This window comes from Telopea speciosissima, chromosome 6 (genome assembly GCF_018873765.1).
Source record: "Telopea speciosissima isolate NSW1024214 ecotype Mountain lineage chromosome 6, Tspe_v1, whole genome shotgun sequence".
NCBI lineage: Eukaryota > Viridiplantae > Streptophyta > Magnoliopsida > Proteales > Proteaceae > Telopea > Telopea speciosissima.
Window position 1 is genome coordinate 43,471,956 of NC_057921.1, and position 21,718 is coordinate 43,493,673.

Genomic DNA, 21,718 nt, shown 5'->3' on the forward strand with positions numbered 1-21,718 from the left:
AGCAGTAGTGTGGTTGTAAAAATGAAGGATCGAGGTCTAGACCGCATACCCAATATATCAGCTATCTCGTTATTTGGTATAGATTCCATATCAAATTTAGTATTGTTAAGGGCACAACCAAATACTATGCCATCTATCACCTCCAATTTGTGGGCACCTCCAATTCCTCTAAAATAGGGGAGTGGACCCCACCTTGGGCAGGGGGTAGGGTGGTTATTTCTGTCCCCATGTGAGGAATTGGAGGGGATAACAATTCATCGACATACTATGTGCCCCCAACGTCATAATTATTTTCAATATTTTTTCAATAATGGGTATCTCTTTTCTTTGTTATACCAAAAAAAAAAAGAAAAAAAAAAGGTGGTAAATTACACGGACATCCCCTGAGGTATGGCTTAAGTACACTTCCCCCTGTGGCCCTGTTTTTCTAAAAATTACACACGTATCCTCTGTTACCCTCTACTCTCTAGGCCCCTAGGACTAAAAATGTTAGATAAAATGTTTTAATGACCAAATTGCCTTTTTTTCTAAACGACGAAAACACTTAATTGCAACTCCATTCTCTAAACTGTGGAGGAGTTGAACCGAAGAAGTAGAGCAGCAATCCCTTTTGATTACATCTTCTGCTCCCCCATCAACTCGAAGCTCTTCCCGTTTAAATTCCCTGGTTTCCACCATTCCCTTTTACGTTTTTGGAGATCGGAATTCCACATTCAATTTTATTCGTCTCTCCCTCCATCGGATTGGAGACTTTGGTTAGTGTACTTAAGGCATACCTTAGGGGAGGTCCGTGTAATTTATTAAAAAAAATTTAACCCGATTAAATAGTGGGTCTCGATACAACTTATTCTTAAAAAATAAAAAAAAGATGGAGAGCGTAGGATTTCCCTTTTTTTGTCCCCCTTTCTCTAAAGTCGAAAGGCAATTAAATTAAAAAAGGAATACCTACCAAAATGAGAATCCAAAAATTCTGTAACGTAACTCTCATTCTCTTTGCTCCCTCTTCAAGTTTGCTGATGAAACAGATTGACACCTGTTTTTCTCTTGTGAATTTTCAAAAAGAATCTGGGTGGCAGGATCGTTAGGATTTCGGACAGAATTTCTAAGATCAACAGACTTAAAAGATCTTCTTCTGACCTTCCTTCAGAATAAGGCTTACACAAAAGAGCAAAGGAATATTATCCTCAATGTGACTTGCATCATAGGCTACTGCATATGGCAAGCAAGAAACCAAGTGCTTTTCTAAAGACGTAATGTATATCCAATTAATATCATCAACAACATCAAAAAATGGGAGAGGGACCTAAATATTCTCAATTTTACACCCCCCACATGAATGACACAGGACAAACAAAGATGCTATACTTCCTACAATAGAATTTTACTGTCGTCGAGCTGATGCCAATACTGATATTATCATCACGGATGGCAGCCATGATGAAAAATCAGGTAACGGGGGGCTGGGCGGCGACAATTTTCTCTAAATATAAACTCATGTCTACAAAAATAGATTTTAGTTGCACAGGTTCAGCACAGGAAGCAGAAGCAAGAGGAATTGAACAAGGAATCCAAAGTGCAATTTCACTGGGAAGAAGAAGAATGGAGATCTGGACTAATTCAATAAATCTTGTCAAATGGCTCTCATCCGACGGAACATCCATGGCCATGGCAGCTTTTTACAAATTTATTTAACATTAAAACTCTACTTTTCAAATTTGATAATATTTGTATTCATAAAAAACCTAGACTTGACATCTCAATTGCACACCAGCTAGCACACATAGTACATACTCATTGTATACAAGGCGATGTAACTTAGGACATCTCTCTTTTCTACTAAATAAATTACTTTCACATAAAAAAATAAAAAAAAAAAGGCAATTAAATTCTATTGTTACCCTATTCTCTATGGAAATGAAGCCTTGAATCCTCATCCACACGCATGAATTGACCCAAAAATTCACAGCTCGCAATAAATTTCTAGAAAGGGACGCGGTGGCAAATTCTAAATTCAAAGTCTAGCAACAACCCGGCCGCAATGGACCAAGAAATGTAAGAACTAAAAAGTAAAAACCATGGCGTGCATACTATGTGAACCCTCACCCACGTTACATCAACCGCTTTCTCTCATTTGATATCTAGAATAAGCTCTATAAGTGATCGATCATAACAATGGCGGATGAGGTAGTTCTTTTGAGTTTCTGGCTCAGCCCTTTTGGAATGAGGATCAAAATAGCCTTGGCAGAGAAAGGAATCAAGTATGAGTACAAGGAAGGGAACCTGCAAGACAAGAGTCCTCTGCTTCTGAAGATGAACCCTGTTTATAAGAAGATTCCTGTTTTCATTCATAATGGAAAACCCATCTGTGAATCCCTCGTCATTGTTCAATACATTGACGAGTTTTGGAAGGAGACATCTCCTTTGCTGCCTTCTGATCCTTACCTCCGAGCTCAAGCCAAGTTTTGGGCTGATTTCATTGATAAGAAGGTTACATCTCTCTCTCTCTCTCTCTCTCATCGGTCTTATGTCAAATTTTGGCGTCAAATGCAGTTATATATCTTCCCATGTATGTCCATTACCGTCTCGTTGGTTGGTGCACCATCAGATCAGGCTCCTTTGCGGCCTGGGGTTGTGCGGTCATTGTGCTGCACGCAACTCCCAGGTCGCTACCTCAACACACATGATCATATCCAATGGTTGGGCATTGAGCTCCTCAAAAATGCAGCTCAAAAAGCAAATTTGAAAGGAGCTTGATGCCCATCCATTGGATGAGCATATGTGTTAAGGTGGTGACCTGGGAGTTGTGCGCAACATGATGGCCACACATCCCCAGGCCACAGAGGATCCAAATCCGTGCACCCTCCTAGGAGTGTTAAGTTTCTTAATACTTTATTAATACCATTTATGTTAAAAATTGTGATATTTAGGTCAAGTGAAAGCTTGACTTTGGATCCGACTCCTCTACGTCCGCCTGCTTGGTACTGCCGTGCACCCCCACACACAAGCATCGCGAAAATTATCACCTTACCCCCACTCGGGCATGGGTAAGGCAGTACATTCCGCCTTGCTTGTGTATGGAGCGCATACAGCAATAGGGGCAGGCGGAAGTAGAGGAGTCAAATTGCTTTCCTTTACCCATGGTGAAGGTTTCAACCACGAATCTACTATCATAATTACTTGTTCCCAGTATGTTGAAAGTCCAAACTACCCTTCACTCTTCCTAGAGTCTCATCCATGAGCAATGATGGTCATTGGCAAAGGAATTCCTCTTCCACCGTAGGTGAATGAGAACTTGGTCAAAAAACTCGTGCGATGTGCCTTGGAAGGTCTTCCCATGAAGCCAAATTATTTTCCATTTTGCATCTTGGATTGGACCCAAATTTTATAGGTAAGTAAACCCCAAGGTCCCCTAATCACATGTCAAATATCAGCCCATGAATTAGGCTATAAAGTCTTCACACGGGTAGTCCAGACAATGTCCTATCCAAATTTGTTTTTTTTTTTAATCCAATATTTGATTGAAATAATTGATCTCGCTTGTAGATATTTGAGTGTGGTAGGAAGACATGCATGTCGAAAGGAGAAGAGAATGAGGCAGCAAAGAAGGAGCTGATAGAGTCCTTGAAAGTGTTGGAAGGAGAGCTTGGAGAGAAGCGTTACTTTGGGGGAGAGAAGTTTGGTTTTGTGGATTTGAGTCTCATTCCCTTCTACACTTGGTTTTACTCCTATAAAACATTTGGGAAGTTCAGCATGGAAGCCGAGTGTCCAAAGCTTACTGCTTGGGCTGAGAGGTGCTTGGAGAAGGAGAGTGTGTCCAACTCCCTTGCTGTCCAACAAAAAGTCTACCACTTCTTTGGGCAGATGAGGAAGATGTATGGGATTGATCAGTAGAGTTCAAGAAAGAGGAGAATTAATGGGTGAATAAAAATAAATAAAGTCTGCTACCCTATGGAGCAGGAAATATGAACAAAGGGTCTTTCCCTTTGTTTTTGGTTTTGTTGGAAGAAACAAAAAGATATTATGAGTTTTATTTAATTTTTTTTTATTGAAAAATATTATGACCTTTTCACTTGTAATCTTTTGTACTTTCTAGTTGAATGATATTGGTATTTCCTTAGGGCGGTACTTTCACGCGCTCCTGTGGAACCACACAACCAGATAGTGTTTATTTTTCATAAAATGATATAACCTAACTTTTCTAGCAGTGGGAGAAAATTTTACTTAGTATAATTTTCCTGTCAAATTAATGATTTTAAAGTATAAAACTTGATATTACTTATAAATAATTTAAATCATCTTTTAATTATTATTTTTATAAAAACTTTTTTCACCTTGTAAGTTTGGAGAATGTAATTTTAAATCTAGTATCATCATATCATTGAGTTTTAAACACGGGATTTCTTATTGAAACCTCTCAAGGTGTCAAATAGTTTGCAACCTTACATTTTTTGCCTTTTTGAATGATACATAATTTTTTCTAATAAGGATAATAATGTCATTTCACATGCGTACTCGAAAATATATGCATAACAATGACACATTTTGTTTTTGTTTTTTTCTTTCAATAATGATAATGGCACATTCTGATTTTTTTTTTTTTTTTGTAATGATAATGATATAATGATATATCACTTTCAACTTATTTTTGAAAAACCCTTTTATGCATCTCAATATTAAAAACTTTTCTTACCAAAAAAAAATTGTTAAAAGCTTTTGAGAATAAGACAAGGGACAATTGAAAAGTGTCACGTTCTACATACACCGGTAGAGGTGTCATTTAGATATCAATTTTTTAAACAACTAAATTAACCCTCTCATTTGTTCCTTTCACATGGCAATTAAGCTACTTTATAAAAAAAAACTTGCCAAGCGAAACCCGCCCCCACTTCAGTTTGATTACCTTCTTACTCATACATTAATATCTCTAGCAATTTTGACTTTTTAGGGACATCAGTCTTGGTCTGATGGTCGGGATCAGTGGTGCCTAGGATATGTTGGCCTTGAATTCGAAACCTCTCCTCCCCTGTCCCCTCCAGCAAGTCAAGTCTTTTTTGGAATAAGTGTTGATCCTTCATGGGCCCTGGCCTTGTGGATCATCTCTAGTGGGCTAAATTCTAGCCAAAAAAAAAAAAAAATGAGACATGCTTCCAGTTATGCGATCTTGTCATTTGAAAAATTTAAGGGGGAACAATCTTGGGATAGAAAATTTTAGATGTGGGATTAGTAATTTTCCCCAAAATTTGAAGTCATTTTCTTGAATCTAGGAAGTGTTGGGTCAGCTTTAATTTGAAAGTGATGAGTGGTGACAAAGTTGTATTGATCCATACATTCCATGGATCGGGTCACTTGAAAGAGACAAGAAAAGATGAAAATGTGAGGATTTTCTCGCCAAAACATCTGATCTGATGCTTAGTTTGAAAACTTTTGCAAATGAGCCAAAGCCTTCAAAATGTGACACAACGGTAGCCAATAGTCTTGATTTTCTCACAAGAATTGATCCATAAATTCCAAGTTTGTACTAAAATTCCAGAAAAGTCTTTGGATGTCAAAAGACCAAAAAACCAGGTCGTCTCCATCCAATATTGACCCAAATTCACAGTTTACCAGGACCATGACTTTACCACTTCCACATGTCGACATCTAAAGGCCCTGATGCGATGTCGAGCACAACTTGGGCGAGAAACCTCGAATTTTTATCCTATGAAGTTACTGCACGGTGTAGTACTGCATCATGCGACGGCTGCAGAGGCCATGTGCACCATGTGGGATCCGCTGTGCCACATGGCCTCTGCTGTGCCGCACGATGCACGATGCGATCGCTGCGTCGGGAAGGATAACGATGAAACCTCCCTTTTCTTGATGGTTTCGATGCACCGTGCGATTCTAGGAGAGGATAACGATGAGAAACCTCCCCTTTTCTTGATGGTTTGCGAGGGTTTCTCACCTTCTTTTTATTATATTTATTTTAGGCTGTTTCATACAGAATCCTATCCATTCATGTTGAAAGAGGGTAACACAGGTACAAAGAGTCATCATTAGATAAGGGTCTAGGATCCATAAATGTCTCTTCTTTTTAGGATAGAGAATGAACCCCAATGGATGATTTTTGTCTACCTAGATCTCTGGACTAGAAAAGTTGTTGGCCATCAAGTCCATCCGATTAAAAGCCGATCACCTTCTATTTGTACCATTCCTAAATGCCTATTAGTCCTACTAAATAGTCTTGTAAACTATCATGGATGGTAAGAAAATACAAAAGCAAACCCTAGTCTAGGTTTGTAAGTTGGAAAGCTATGTAAAACATATGAGGCTAATTACACTATGTAATGTATATATGTTATCATGTTATAGTATAAAAGCAGTAAAACTAGGGCTGCAACAGGTCGAGTTGGGCCGGGCAGTATAGAACCTTAGCCCAACCCTAAGTCCCCTTAGTTGGGCCCAAGCCTAACCCGACCTTGACTCAAGGCCAAAAAAATCCAACCCTGACCCGCCCTTAGGTTGCAGTGATTGGATAGTGCCCCAGCATCCCCAGTAGTTCTTAAAGTGTTCACAGTGGCAGTGACATTATTACAGGGGTTTAGCAGTGTATACAAAGGTCCCATAGTGTTTGGGAGTCATCCATGGGCATTTCTATAATTTTAGGTATGAACAACATTCAGGGGCATTTATATAATTTTATAGAGTACAAATGGCCTAGACAGGTGACAGAGACCATCTAGTAGTATGTTGGCAATTTTGTCAGTCACAGAGGTCTATGTGATGTTGATACAACTCACAGGGGCATTCTGGTCATTTAACAGTGATGTGATATGTTGGCAATGATGCTGGAGCATCCGGGGATTATGTGGCAGCATAAGATTGTCCAATGCTGTGTTTGGAAGCCTTAAACAGCCTTGGATGAAGGCTAGGTGCACTAGGAATGTTGATTTCATAGGTTTTTACACTGGCAGCGTGTTCGTTGGTATTTTTGGAGGGTATAACGATAGAACTATAAAAAATATTCTACATAAAAAAGTTAGTTCGTCGAGTCTTCTTTCCATCGGTTCAAACGGTTCGTCAATCCGAAGTCAGACGAGGGAGTTATGAATTTTCTCGTATGGATACGCAGAATAGAAACAAATCTTGAATTTTTTGGATTTCATCGCATGCTCTCGGCCAACAATACAAATTCAGTTTAGTCTCAGGAGTTTATTTTATAAATATATATAAGTTATGTCTACAATGACATAATTAGGTGAAACTAAAGGGATTTTTTCGAAATTATCAAAAAGTGGAGAGATTTCAAAAAGTGGGTCATTGTTTCTTCACGTGGAGTCATGAGTGTTTTTTTCCAAAAAAAAAAAAAAAAAAAAAGGGGGTGTTGTATAAAGTCTTTGATTTCATTTTATAGCTTTCAATTTGCTATTCAAAAAGCACTTTGGAATCCGTACATCCTCTTTGAATCTTTCTAGAAGTTCTTTTTGTAATGCCCACTTTGAAGATTCTCTTTGTGAAGATTTGATTAGTTCATCTTAAAGGGTTATTTTGATATTTTTTCTCAAAGATTTTTTTGTAAAAAAGGAAGTGGTTTTCTTCTCCAAAGTGGGGAACTATAGAATCGTCGAGAGCTGCAGAATAGAAGAGAAGAAAAAAAGGAGAAGAAAAGAAAAAAGAGGGTTTTCCATTTTAGAAGAAAAAGGGCAACCAAAAGAAAATGGAATGATCTCATCTCTCTCAAGCTTTGATATTGAAACTAGAAGGCTCTTTGGATTGCATCAAAGCTTATTCTCAATGGGTTGGAGCCCTAAATAGCACCTCTCTTCGTGGTTGCAGCTAAGAAAGAAAAGGGAAAAGAAGAAGGAAGAAGTAAGAAGAAGGAGAAAGGAAAAAGAAGGAAGTAAGGAAGGAAGGAAGGAAGGAAGGAAGAAATAAGAAGGGAAGAAAAATAGAAGATAATGCAAAGAAGTTGAAGCTCAATATCAAATCCGGTGGAGGAAAGAAAGGAAGAAGAAAAAGAAAGGAAAAGAAGAGAAAAGAAAAGGAGGGAAAGGAAAGGAAAAGGAAAAAGAAAAGAAAGGAAAGGAAGTAGAAGGAAAAGAAAGAAAAGGAAGAAGAAAGTGGTTTTCCACACTGTCAGGAACCACTCTAGAGCATCAGTGATTAAGCACACTTGAAGATTCCAGTTCTCCATCAAATTGGGAGAAGTTGAAGATTCCAGTGAGCCACCAGAGTTGTCAGACTCCATCTACGGATATCAGGAATTAGAGACACTTCATGGTTGTGAGAATTTCTATCTCTTGACTTTGTAATTTTTCTATTTCGGTATTCATTGTATATGCTATCAATAGGGATATATGTTGAGATCTATGCTAGATGTGTTTGACATTGTAGGGCATTCATATAAGCCCAAGTATTTTTATTGAGTTGTCCAGTTGCATCTGGACATAGTGTTGATTACCAGTGGGTGCTGGGAAACCATTGGGATAACACCCTTGTCTCTATACTTAGGGATAGAAGCAGGTCAGATGTCCTGAGTCATAGGTGTGACTAAAACATCATCTGCCGTGGGTGCTGCCTCTCAGTTTTATGCTGGAAAAATTAATGATGAGTAGATGCTGAGGTCTGAGTGACCATTACTCCGTGCACTTAGGCAAACTGCCGAAGCACGTCTTTCTTTGTGTTGTGGATGATTGCTTACCTTTGTTAGAAGTGCTTTCCTGTAGGATGGGTGTACACACCTGGTAGAGCCTTTGACAGTCAGTTTGTGGTGTGTATGTGTATATGTATGCCATCAGTGAGGTCCTCCAGTTGTGATTGAGTCAGTGTGCTTGAGTGCGGGATCCCCAACAGTTGACATAGCAGCTCTTGGCAGCACTTTGTTTAGCAGCTCTTGGCAGTAGTATCGGTGATTGTGGTTGTATGTGACTATGTCAGGATTGCTAGTTAGAGTGTGGTTATGTGCCTGTGTGCCTTTTGAGAAGACTGTGTGGTTGGTTGTAGTGAGTGTTAAAGATCTCAACAGGTGAACAGGGAGTGAAACTGTTGAGGGAAAAAGATTTTTATAGTCCACTGATTCACCCCCCCCTCTCAGTGACCATCACTGTTCAACATGTAGAAGGTAGCGAAAACTTCTGTAAAGTTTTAATCCCACATTGGAAGTGGAAGAGAGAAAAGATGGGCATATATATAGATTTGTTTCTCAAGGGAGTAAGCCCTTGTGTGTTGGACTCACCCTCCTCCCTCATGTTTGTGTGTGTGTGGGGGGGTTCCCGGGTTGCTGTACATGTACCATACGTACAGGTGTGTATTGGATCCTTTGATTGCCAGAAAATGGATTTCTCTCTCTCTGGTTCTCCTTCTCTATAGAAATAGATGTATTGTTTTGTTTTTCCCTTTTTGTCACTATATACAATAGATTTTTCTAAACCGTTTAGTGAGCCTAGCCTTGCTTTCCTTTATAACCGAAGTCTTTGTACATAAGACTACGGTTCGGTGGTTGTTTTATCTTGGAGGTAAAACGCAAAGGAACCCCGGTTGCACTGGTACAAAGAGCGTTTCAGATCTTAAAGAGAGTGTCTTCGTTGATGCGACTCAACCACAGTTACTAGTTCGTGCCTATCAACAACAGCAAGTTCGTCACTACCAACAACATTATAGTCTTATTTTCTCAAATCGGGTACTTGTTTACTACACTACGATCAAGTGAAGGCATACTTATAAAAAAGGAAAAAAAGTAGAGCTGTTTCGATTTTTCTTTTAATAGGAAGCTAGTGGTTTGTTTATGCTTCCAACGACTAGTATCTCCTCAACTCCCAAGTCCCCCAAAGAACACAAACAAACAAGGGTCATGATCAAAACTAGACGAGCATTGACAGCTAAACAAGAAAAAAGTTTTCTAATAGCGGTTTTTGGCAGCAACAGACTGAAAGCTTACACCCTTTCCATTACTCTCCATTTGGGATGAATCATGGAGTCGAGACTGGAAACTCTGGAGTCTTCAATTCCTCCTAATCCTCCCCTTTCTCTCCACTGGTGAATTCGACGGCTTCTGAAGCCGATGCTACCGGACAGGAGGAGTCTAAGGGAAAGCTCCTCTGCTCTGTTCTAACAAGCCAAGGGACGAAGGTGGGTGATGGTGGCGGCTGTAGACACTGAATTTTGTCACCACCCCTGGCAATGACAACGACTAGACACAGATGATTGACAACGTCCCCCCAAGGACTCTCGCCCTTGCACATGAGCCATATGAACCCCATATCCCCAAAAAACAATTTACAAGGCCCTTTTATCGAATGTTGAAGGAGGTACTGCTCACCCCAGAAACCTGAGCCCCTACGGAGCGTGCACCACATGTGCAACAGCCCCGCACATGCAACACTGCGACTTGCCGCGACAGTACGTGCGCGACCCTGCCGCGCAGCTTCGCAGGCGCTCACAACCCTACCGCGCGGCGCCACAGCCACACGTTGTCCTCCTTTTTATGTAGGTGTGTCCCACCTGGGCCCCACATGTGAAATGACCACCCCCTGTTTTTAGGGTGGTTTCCATGCGTTGGACCGTCCAGCTCCCGCCACGGCTGGATAGGAGCCAAGTTCCATTATCTCGGGTCGGGTGGAGCATGAGCAACATCATTGTTTTTTTTTTTTTTTTTTTTGTTAAATCCAATCTACGTTATAAAAAAACAAATTACAGATGCATGATTCATGAGATTACCTTGGGTGGATTATGGGCAGCCTTTTCATCCTTTACTTTTATGAAAACTAAAATAAAAAAGTTTCTACATATATCGTCGGTTACAATAGCACATAAGTTTGAAGTGTGGGTTTTCATCGCAGAGCCTTATAAGTAACCAAAAAGAGATATCCAAAAGTAGCTTAAATAATTCCACTGGCCATTGAGATCCTTGAGTTAGCCATTTAGCCACCTAGCCTTCTTGTAACAAACCCAAATTTCTATTTTACAGAACCCTTGTACCAGTGCTTGTTGCAACCCTTGCAAGATGCTTATGACCTTCGATCGGTGCCAATATGTCCCCTGAAATTCCACAATTCACCATAGCAAAATGAAATTTAAAGTTAAAGAGAGACCTATTGATGTTCATCCAACCGTAGAGATGCTAGAGTTGAAAAAACCATCACATACAAAAATTAAAACTGGGGTTGTTGTTTATTAGACTAAGTAAAAGCTACCCCTTAGGGTTTGATATGAAACAACCCAACAGAGTGAATCAAACACTATAAAGCAGAAAGCAGGTAGGTCAAAAATGTTAGGAACTGAACCTCCAAACTTCTCCTCATCATGGAGGATCTAATTAAATCAACCATAAATTAGTTTTTTTTTTATTTATTTATGAAAAAACAATGAATGATAGCATAGACAAAATGGAATTGACCTCATTCCAACAAGGAACTCTATCATTAGGGTCCAATTTGGATCCTCTACTGCCGAGCTGTCCGGCAGGATTGTACTGCCGAGACACAGTGAGATGGAGAATGACCGCCTTACCCCTGTTTGGGCAAGGGGTTTGGACAGGGATAAGGCGATCATTCTCTGTCTTACTGTTTCTCAGTAGCATGGTCCTGTCAGGCAGCTCGGCAGTAAAGGATCCGAGCATAGATCCAACAGACTTCCAGTTAAATACCACCACATTAAGGATCAACCAGAGACCAAGCAAGAAAATGAGAACCCATATAAAACAGTCAAACACATGAGTGACTTATCCTCTTCCTCCCCATAACTCCATTAACATGATAGAAAGATGATTTGGTCGAAGACCTCTCGTTGACTTGAAGTAACCCTTTGGTCCTTCACCCAAAACTACTGAGAACCAACAGTTTTCAAGCGTTTTGTTCACCAAACTAATCCACTTGGAACTAAACCCAAATTTTACAAGGACCTCCCTTAGGAAACTCCATTCGATCCTGTCATAGGTCTTAACCATGTCTAGTTTTAGCACAACATTATCCCCTCCAATTTTCCTATTCAAATCCTGCACTACTTTCTGCACCAAGGCAACGTTATCTAGGATACTCCTTCCTTGAACAAAGGCCCCCTGTTCTTCCCCAATTAACGTCGATGAAAATAATGCCAACCGAGTTACCATTATCTTCGCAATAATTTTGTAGGCAAAGTTGCATAAACTAATAGGCCGCCCATTGTAATTCTTTCCCATTGTAATTCTTTCTAATTGTTTTCCTGAATAACATCTTAGGAGCTGCCCCGGGTCCCAGGTGAAAAAAAGAAGAAGATGATTTGCCTTTGCTAGTGATGAGGATCACCCATTTACCCCCGCTAGCCAATTTTGACCGGAATTGATTGCGTGCCTGACCACCAACGTCCTTCGATTTTAAAAACTAGCAACCCAGAACGGACCAAGAAAGGGAGGAACTAAAACCCAAGGCAATGAATTTAAAATCCCATCTCATCATTAAAAAAACAAAACCCAAGGCACTATGTGAAATTAAAACAAAACAGGCACCCCTCACGCCTCACCTACCCGTGTCTTAAAAGCCTCTGTGAACCTCAGAAGAGCAGTCTATAAATACTGTTACTACTCTCACCTCAAATCACATAACAATGGCGGATGAGGTAGTTCTCTTGGATTTCTGGCTCAGCCCTTTTGGGATGAGGATCAGAATCGCCTTGGCCGAAAAAGGAATCAAGTATGAGGACAAGGAAGAGAATCTAGAAGACAAGAGTCCTCTGCTTCTGAAGATGAACCCTGTTCATAAGAAGATTCCTGTTTTGATTCATAATGGAAAACCCATCTGTGAATCCCTTGTAATTGTTCAATACATTGATGAGGTTTGGAAGGAGACATCTCCTTTGCTGCCCTCTGATCCTTACCACCGAGCTCAAGCCAAGTTTTGGGCTGATTTCATCGACAAGAAAGTTACATCTCTCTCTCTCTCTCTCCTTCATTAACTAACCCAAACCAACAATTTGGTTTTGGTGGTGGAATTTACTCGAAATCAGATCAAGTTGAGTCAACTATTTCGAATTCCAAGTTAAATTCGTCTAGCTTTAAATCATTGCTTTTGAGAGTGAAAATAGTATCCAGATCGTCTACGGCCTGCCTGCCCGTAGCGGCCAGAGCAGCGCATTGATGAGGCGAGGCGCAATGACCGCCTTACCCCTGTCCGAACGCTTTGCCCGAGCGGGGGTAAGGCGATCATTATGCCTCACCTCATTAGTATGCTGCTATGGCCGCTACGGGCAGCAGGGCGTAGACGATCACGATTTGTGAAAACAATTGACTACTAGTTAGCTAGGGGTGTAAGTTTGGCCCTTTCACCCTTAGCCCGCCTTGAGCCTGATCAGGGCATGGGCTCGATTTTTCAACCCGGAGGGTGGGTTAGGGTTGAAATTTTCAGGCCTTGGGTCTGGGTAGGGCTGGCCCAAGGTTGAGGTCTTGGGCTAAGCCCAGCTTGTGTTAGGTTTTGTTTACAATTTATTGTTTACATTTTGCAATTATTATTTAATATCTAATTATTTGTTAGTTTACCAAAAAAATGCTAATTATCTATTGAAATAAAATATTTATAATTTTAAGATTGGACTAAGTTTTTTAATCAAAAGAAAATTCTAATAATCAATTGAGTATGAAACAAATCAATACCCAATCACATATGTCTCATTTTTTTTTTTTATGCATAGGATGATGTAAATGGCAAAAATCAGGGTCAATCAATTCTAACCCGGCCCGATCAGGGTCAATGGGGGCTGGGCTGAACCCGACAGGGTTAGACATGAGTTGAGATATCTTAGTCCGACCTAGGGCCAGGTTGGGCTTGGGTTAAGCTAAGAGGACTTAGAGTTAGGCTAGGGTTTTAAAAAACCCGACCCTGTTTCACCCCTAACTAATACCCTCTTTCTTTCTTTTTTTTTATAGAAAAAAGAAAATAGTAAAGGGTGGGCCTTGGTGCAACGACAAGGTTGCTGCTCCATTGGGACCAAGTGGTCATGGGTTTGAATTTAAAAAGTCTTTCTGCGATAGCACGAATAAGTTTGCGTACATTAGGACCCTCCCTAAACCCTGTAGTAGCGGGAAGCCTCATGCCCTGGGTACGGCCTTTTAAAAAAAAAAGAAAATAGTAGATTAAAACAAAGATAATAGTCTGATACAGTTCCTGAAGTAGTAATCCCCTTTTGAAGCTTACTTGACTAATACGTACACTCTTCGATTTCAGTGACCAAATTAGTTTATTTGTATGAGAAAGATGATATATGATCACGATTAACAAATCCATTTGATTGAAATAATTGGTCTCCCAGATATTCGACTATGGTTGGAAGACATGCATGTCCAAAGAAGAAGAGATTGAGGCACCAAAGAAGGAGCTAATAGAGTCTTTGAAAGTATCGGAAGGAGAGATTGGAGAGAAGCCTTACTTTGGGGGAGAGAAGTTTGGATATGTAGATTTGAGTTTCATCCCCTTCTACACTTGGTTTTACTCCTTTGAAACATTTGGGAAATTCAGCATGGAAGCTGACTTTCCAAAGCTTACTGCTTGGGCTGAGAGGTGCTTGCAGAAGGAGAGTGTGTCCAACTCCCTTGCTGACCAACAAAAGGTCTACCACTTCTATGGCCATTTAAGGAAGAAGTATGGGATTGATGAGTAGAGCAAAATACAAGAGTAGAGACTGGGTGAAGAACCTTATCAAAAAAAAAAGAATGGGTGAAGAAAAATAAATAAAGTCTACTATCCTATGGAGCAAGAAGTATGAAAGGGTCATTCCCTTAGGCTATGTTTGGTTGCAAGGGATATTAAGAGGAAGAGAAGTGGAAATTTTTAAACTTAAAAAAAAAAGTTTTATAATCATTACCCCAAGTGATTGTATAAACTGCTTAAATTTCATACCATATTTAGTAATGATACATTTTACATGTAATTTTTATTTTACATTTTAAACCAAAGGGAATTGGATGCAAAGTACAATGCAATTTAATAACCAAATATGGAATGATTTAGAGATAGTAATGTAATGACAAGGTGTAATGATTTCAAAAGTTTTTGTTTTAGGTATGAAAATTTCACCTCCCTTCCCTTTAATTTCTTTTACAACCAAACGAAACCTTAGGTTTTTTGTTTTAGTGGAAGAAAAAAGAGATATTATGAGCTTTTCACTTGTGATCTTTTGTATTACGTACAACTGAATGGTAGTGATATTTCTTTTTAACATGTTGTAATTTTTCATTCACATTAATGAATTAAAACTAAAAACATCTGTTTTGAATGTAAATAGAGGTGAATACGGTTTCTTTCCAAAAATTTCTTACAACATTAATCTAAAAATTAAAAAGAGGAAAGTTTTCATACACGGCTGTGTAAACCGTAAATGTGAGAGGATGGGAGTTTCAAGGCATTAATTAATGGGTGAAGATTTATGACTTTTCCAACTCTTTGTGAGAGGGGACATGATCGTGCATGCTTACACGGTGGTGTATGAAAACTTCCTCCAAATAAAAAAACAAAAAAAAAACCCTTGGCTGTCGAATTTAAAATTTGAGCTTCCCTTCTACAAATGAGCGAATCACAAACTAGATTTTGGAATCTCTAAAAGACCTTCGGTATATGTGCAATTCACTAAACGACTCACCTTTGTCTCTTGAAAATCATCAAGGTCCTCATTAAATGCAGCCCTTGAAATATTTTTGTATGACTTGAATTCCAAGCTACCATATTCCCCCAATCAGATTTCGAGATATAGAATCTTGAAAATTCAAAATCCTCTTTCATAAACCAATGACTCTACACTCAATATTTTGGATTTTGCACAAAGGCCCTCATGATGTTTTTGGTATTTGCAATCAGTTCCTTGGTACCAATTATTTATGTCTTTGGAACCATAACTTTGTATGAATTACAAATAAATGATATTCTTCATTTTCTTTTGTCTACACCATTACCAAGCCACATCACCTCACTCATTTTATTTCCATGACGTTTGATCAATCGCCACCTCTCGCATGACCCCCGCGCCACACACTAACCTGGGAGCTTCGGGCCCTAGTGAGCCTTAGGCGGCGGGTGGCCCCAAGAAATTATGCAGCGTGCGAAGGTTTGATCACGAGACCTCGCTTTCCTACGAGGTGGAGTCTCATGTCCCTCAAGTAGCTGTAACATAGCGTTAGCGCGCTAACCCCTTGGGGTTGCCATGTTGAGATTTGAATTGATATGCAAACTTCCTTACTCTAATAGCTTCCCATTCACCTGGTGGTGAATTATTATTATTATTATTATCACAAAGGTCATTTAATTTTTTCAAATATCACAAAACATTTATTTTTCCACATGGACAGATGATATGCCCATATTTGACCGTTGGATAATAGAAAAGACATGGTCTAGATTAACCACATGTCAAATTTCATAGTCTAATTCAATCAATTACCCCCTTCTATATTATTACATATATTGTTTATATAATTATATCTATGCATGTGTACTAATATTCTAGACATTATTGTGCATTCTCCCAACCTTGAGTGGAAAAAGACAGTTTTAAAAAAATGTAATAAATGAACGCTCAGATTTTTCTTGTGATTTTTTGAAACATCACCTTCCATTGTTACATGAACAATTATCAACCAATTTCTTATCAACCCCAAAATACAAATGTAGAGGGGAGTTGAGAAAGAGCTGGTGAGACATTTAGAGAAAGAAAGTGAACTTGAGTATGAAGTAATATGTACCGCAAAAAGATTTTCAGGTAAAATTTCTATTACAATCATGTACTTAAGTTATATTTACTCAAAACTCTTTTATTCGAAGTTTCTTTTGTGGTTCTTCAAAAAAAAAAACAAAATTTCACCAGTGTTTTTTCTCTGTTAATTCTAAATCCTTAAATTACCTTTATTCCTCCATTCTTGTTCTTCCAACTAAGGGTGTCAATTGGTCCGGTTTTGGTTATTCGATTCAGTTTCATTTCGATTTAAAAAACAAAGTGTAGAAACTAATATCTATAAAAAAAAAAGGTGTAGAAACTAAAATCGAACTGAACCAAGAATAGGAATACATTTTCAAAACCAAAATTGAATCGACTCGATTCAATTCGGTTTTAGTTTTTATTTATTTTGTATTCAGCTTCTTAGTGGGTTTTAATTTGATTTCATATTCTATTTTGATCCTAATTTAAATGTGTAGGCCAACTTTTTTACATTTTCACCAATAAAAATTCCTTATTGAATAGGATCATAGTACATCAAACTTTTCCCGAACACTAAAATGGAAAGAATTTTTCATCAGCATTTGATTAAAAAAATATTTAAAAATTATATATATAATTTTATATGGTTCCATATTCGGTTTAAAAGTAGGTTATTCGGTTCGGTTAATCGAAACCGAACCAAACCTAAAAATTATTCTAACTTTGGAAAACAAAACCGAACCTAACCAATTTACTTAGATTTGATTTTAAACGACTGGTTTCAGGTTGGGTTTTCAGTTTCGGTTCTAAATTGACACCCTTACCCTCCACCCTTGGCCTCTGCCCGCCACCGCCTCTCAAGTCTCGCACTCTCACCCGATTGATTCTTTGTTTCCCTCTAGGTTTGCAATGTTTCGGGCTCAAACCTGGTGATAAGGTCGTCTTTCAAACAATCCTATCCTCTGAAGCTTTTGAGGCCTTGATTCAAGCTTTGACCATCCATTTTTTTTTTTGATGATAAAGAAAGTAGATAAATTAAAAGGAAGAATATACAAGAGAGTTAGAGTCCAGGGCCTTAATGGTCAAATTAGAAACTATTGCAGAACACAAAGGATCTCCTATCGTACTAAACTTCAGGTCCAAGTCTTGCGCTACTGAGCTGATATACAAAAGATACTGAAGGAGATGCCACGGCCACGGATTAATGTTTGGAGATGGAAGAAGATCGGAGATTTGCTTATTCGAACACCAAACTTCTTTTATCTTCAACCCTAATCTGGAGGCATGAACAAGCCCTGTACGAATACAACATAGTTCTGGCTCCAAATTGTGGGAAGATTTAATCGAACCTGTGGCAAACAATTTAAACTTGCCATCTGCCAAAAAGAGATAAGCCCATCCTGCTTTACTTGATCCTGGGATTTGAAATGCTGCACATATTAAAACGTGAAATTTAAAGTTAGGTAAGTGAGAAAAAGTAGATAATTGACACACCTCCTCAGGCTGGTCAGATACTTCAGGGGGATGAGCAAAAGGGGGGATAATTCCAAGTCAGCTAACCAGCGTTCAATATTTTTCAAAACCCACATTGGATTTGGTTTCTCATGTCCATAGACCATCTTGTTACGGGCGGACCAAATAAAGTAACAAGAAATAATGAAAACCCCAAAGAACCAAGAAAGGGAAAGTTTATCCAACTTGACCATCATAGAGAGACAAAAATTTTCTAGAGAAGGGTGAGATAAAAATTCGGTTCTCAACCTCAATGGACCAGCAGCCCAAATATGTTTAACTCAGTCACAAAAAAGGAATAAATGCCAGTATGATTAGACACATTTTCCACAGAGGGCACAATATAGATTGATCGGAAGTCATTTGTGTAAAGTAGCCTTGATTGGGAGACCTGCATTAAACACACGTCAGAAAAATAATTTAAACTTGGGATGTAATTTCATTTTCCAAAAGAACTTCCACCAAGTGGAAAGCAAAGGATTAAAGGGTGGATTTAGAGAAGACAAGGATCTTGCAGCCAGTTTAGTGGTGAATTTACCAGTCTTAGACATGGGGCATCACCAACTATCATCAGAATCAAATAGATTTATTTTATGAATATGTAAGGAGACATCTACAGGGATGGTAGAGTTAAGCAGGTAAGAGTTCCACTCAGAGTTAGAAATAAACTTATCAATCTTATTAGGCAAACCAACAGTATTTGAGAGTAGAATAGAATGTTCAAATAGATTTATTTTATGAATATGTAAGGAGACATCTATAGGGATGGTAGAGTTAAGCAGATAAGAGTTCCACTCAGAGTTAGAAATAAATTTATCAATCTTATTAGGCAAACCAACAGTATTTGAGAGTGGAATAGAATGTTCAAGGAGAGATGGAATCCATGGATCAGTCCAAAAGAAAATAGGTAATGGGAAAGGTTTGACCATCCTTGTCCGCATTTATATCTTCTTGAATACAAAGACAAATTCTCCACTGAACTTTGAGAAACCCAACTTTGCACAATTGTCAGAAAGACACAATTATAAATACAAGTGAGAGCAACCATTCAGTTATTAATTAGAGTTGAAAAGAAGGAAAGAAAAGAACCTGGCTGAAGTAGTAGTTTCTTGGAGAATAATTAACTTTTTTTTATCATAAAAAACACAATTTCTTGTTTGCGAAGCTTAATATTGTTCCAATAGATCGAAGAGCTGAAAGAAGATGCCAACGCAACCACTTTGTTTTATCATAAAAAAAACAATTTCATGTTTTTCCCAAAGTATCGGGGTCATTTCTCTAGTGAAGGGAGTAAAATTCAAATACAAAAACCAAGGTATGAATATGGGAAAGGGGTGTCGTCGGATTTGAGAGGTGATGGCGAAGCGTTATCGTCTGCGGTTTCTTGATTGGTACGGTTCCCTAGTGCCTCTCACAAGAGGGGGATGGGACCCACCCAAGGCACCTGATCGAACATTCTACCCGGGTGGGTCCCACTCTCCTCTTGTGAGAGGCACTAGGGAACCCGCACTGGTCAAGGAACCGCAGACGATAAAAATTCAGGTGATGGCAAGGCAGCATGCTTTTAGTGCACGGTATTAGATCGGTATCGATTACCTTTAAAACTGATATGATATCAATACGGCATTGGTACGGACCAGGCGTATCAAACAAATTTGTCCCTTATTTTTGACTGATTTACCCTGAGCATAGTATTAGGATCGTTAACTTGCAAAACCAATACGTATTGCTTGATCGATACATCAAACCATGCAGGGCGGAGGTGGAGCTAGGGCAGGGTGCATGGAGGGTTGTTGGAGTGCCACTGGAGAGATCGTAGGAGGGGGGTGGGGGAAAGAGGGGAGGTGAATAGGGGTAATTTAGAGATTTAGAATTAACAGGAGAGAAAGAGGTAAAACTTTTTTGTAGGAGAACAAAAAAGAATCTTTGAATAGAGAAATTTTAGTAAGTAAAAAAAGGGAAAAGTTTTCATACATTGTCGTGTAAATCGTGTATGTGAGAGGGTGGGAGTTTCAAGGCATTAATTAATGGATGGGGATTTATGACTTTTCCAATTCTTTGTGAGAGGCTCTCTCATATACACGGCTTACATAGCCGTGTATGAAAACTTTTCCTAAAAAAATAATAAATAAATACAAGGGTGTGAGAAATTTGCCTTCGAACTAGTAGTTCCATTGTTTATTTTTTTAATCTAATCTTATTTATTTTAATAGAGAAGATGATTTGTATTTGGTTTCTATCTTAAAACCAATTGGTTCAAAGTGAGATGGCCTCTTCTAACTTTTATACTTGATAGGTGAAACACTTACAAGGGATTATTACCTCAATAAATTTGAAGCCAATTTTGTGAAGTGGGGAGAAAGAAATGGGGAAACTTATAGTGCTGAGTGTTGAGCACCCTCGCAAGCCAATTTTGACCAGAGTTGATAGCGTGGTTGACCCAACGGCCAACCCCTCCACATCGTCCTCTGAATCAATCTCTAGCAATCCAGAATGGAACAAGAAAGGGACGAACTAAATTACTAAAACCCAAGGCGCGAGTACCGACTACCGAGTACTATGTGACCCCTTACCCACGTCTTAAAAGCCTCCGTGAACGTCAGAAGAGCAGTCTATAAATACTCATCATAATTCAGCTTACAACATCAAGTGATTTCACTGATTTGAAATTTAGAGGTGATCGATCACAAGTCACAACAATGGTGGATGAGGTAGTTCTCTTGGATTTCTGTCCCAGCGCTTTGGGGATGAGGGTCAGAATCGCCTTGGCAGAGAAAGGAATCAAGTATGAGAACAAAGAAGAGAACCTGCAAGACAAGAGTCCTCTGCTTGTGAAGATGAACCCTGTTCATAAGAAGATTCCTGTTTTGATTCATAATGGAAAACCCATCTGTGAATCCCTCGTTATTGTTCAATACATTGACGAGGTTTGGAAGGAGACATCTCCTTTGCTGCCTTCTGATCCTTACCTCCGAGCTCAAGCTAAGTTTTGGGCTGATTTCATCGACAAGAAGGTTACATCTCTCTCTCTCTCTCTCTTTGATTTATTGCACCAGACCCCATAGTGAGGGTCATAACGTACGTAGTTTTATCCCTGTTTTTCGTAGAGAGACTGTTTCCAGACTCGAACCCGTGACCTCTTGGCCATAATGGAGCAACCTTATTGTTGTACCGAGACCTACCCTCAATTAACAAATCCATTTGATTGAAATAATTGGTCTCGCAGATATTCGACTATGGTTGGAAGACATGCATTTCGAAAGGAGAAGAGAATGAGGCAGCAAAGAAGGACTTAATAGAGTCTTTGAAAGTGTTGGAAGGAGAGCTTGGAGAAAAGCCTTACTTTGGGGGAGAGAAGTTTGGGTATGTAGATTTGAGTTTCATCCCCTTCTACACTTGGTTTTACTCGTTTGAAACATTTGGAAACTTCAGCATTGAAGCTGAGGTTCCAAAGCTTACTGCTTGGACTGAGAGGTGCTTGAAGAAGGAAAGTGTGTCCAACTCCCTTGTTGACCAACAAAGGGTCTATCATTTGTATGGGAATTTGAGGAAGAAGTATGGGATTGATCAATAG

General features: G+C 39.1%; 3 protein-coding genes across 3 annotated transcripts; all 3 read left to right on the forward strand.

Annotated features, from left to right (window-relative positions):
- Positions 1 to 2,116: 2,116 nt before the first annotated feature.
- LOC122664500 (probable glutathione S-transferase) lies at positions 2,117 to 3,894 on the forward strand. Its single transcript, XM_043860343.1, has 2 exons — positions 2,117 to 2,487; positions 3,544 to 3,894. Exons 1-2 carry the CDS (start codon positions 2,173 to 2,175, stop codon positions 3,889 to 3,891), a joined length of 663 nt encoding a protein of 220 aa, XP_043716278.1. The 5' UTR covers positions 2,117 to 2,172; the 3' UTR covers positions 3,892 to 3,894.
- Positions 3,895 to 12,553: 8,659 nt separating this feature from the next.
- On the forward strand, positions 12,554 to 14,617 carry LOC122664501 (probable glutathione S-transferase). Its single transcript, XM_043860344.1, has 2 exons — positions 12,554 to 12,873; positions 14,257 to 14,617. Exons 1-2 carry the CDS (start codon positions 12,559 to 12,561, stop codon positions 14,602 to 14,604), a joined length of 663 nt encoding a protein of 220 aa, XP_043716279.1. The 5' UTR covers positions 12,554 to 12,558; the 3' UTR covers positions 14,605 to 14,617.
- A 6,226-nt stretch (positions 14,618 to 20,843) lies between these two features.
- LOC122664502 (probable glutathione S-transferase) lies at positions 20,844 to 21,718 on the forward strand. The gene is made up of 2 exons (XM_043860346.1): positions 20,844 to 21,158; positions 21,371 to 21,718. Exons 1-2 carry the CDS (start codon positions 20,844 to 20,846, stop codon positions 21,716 to 21,718), a joined length of 663 nt encoding a protein of 220 aa, XP_043716281.1.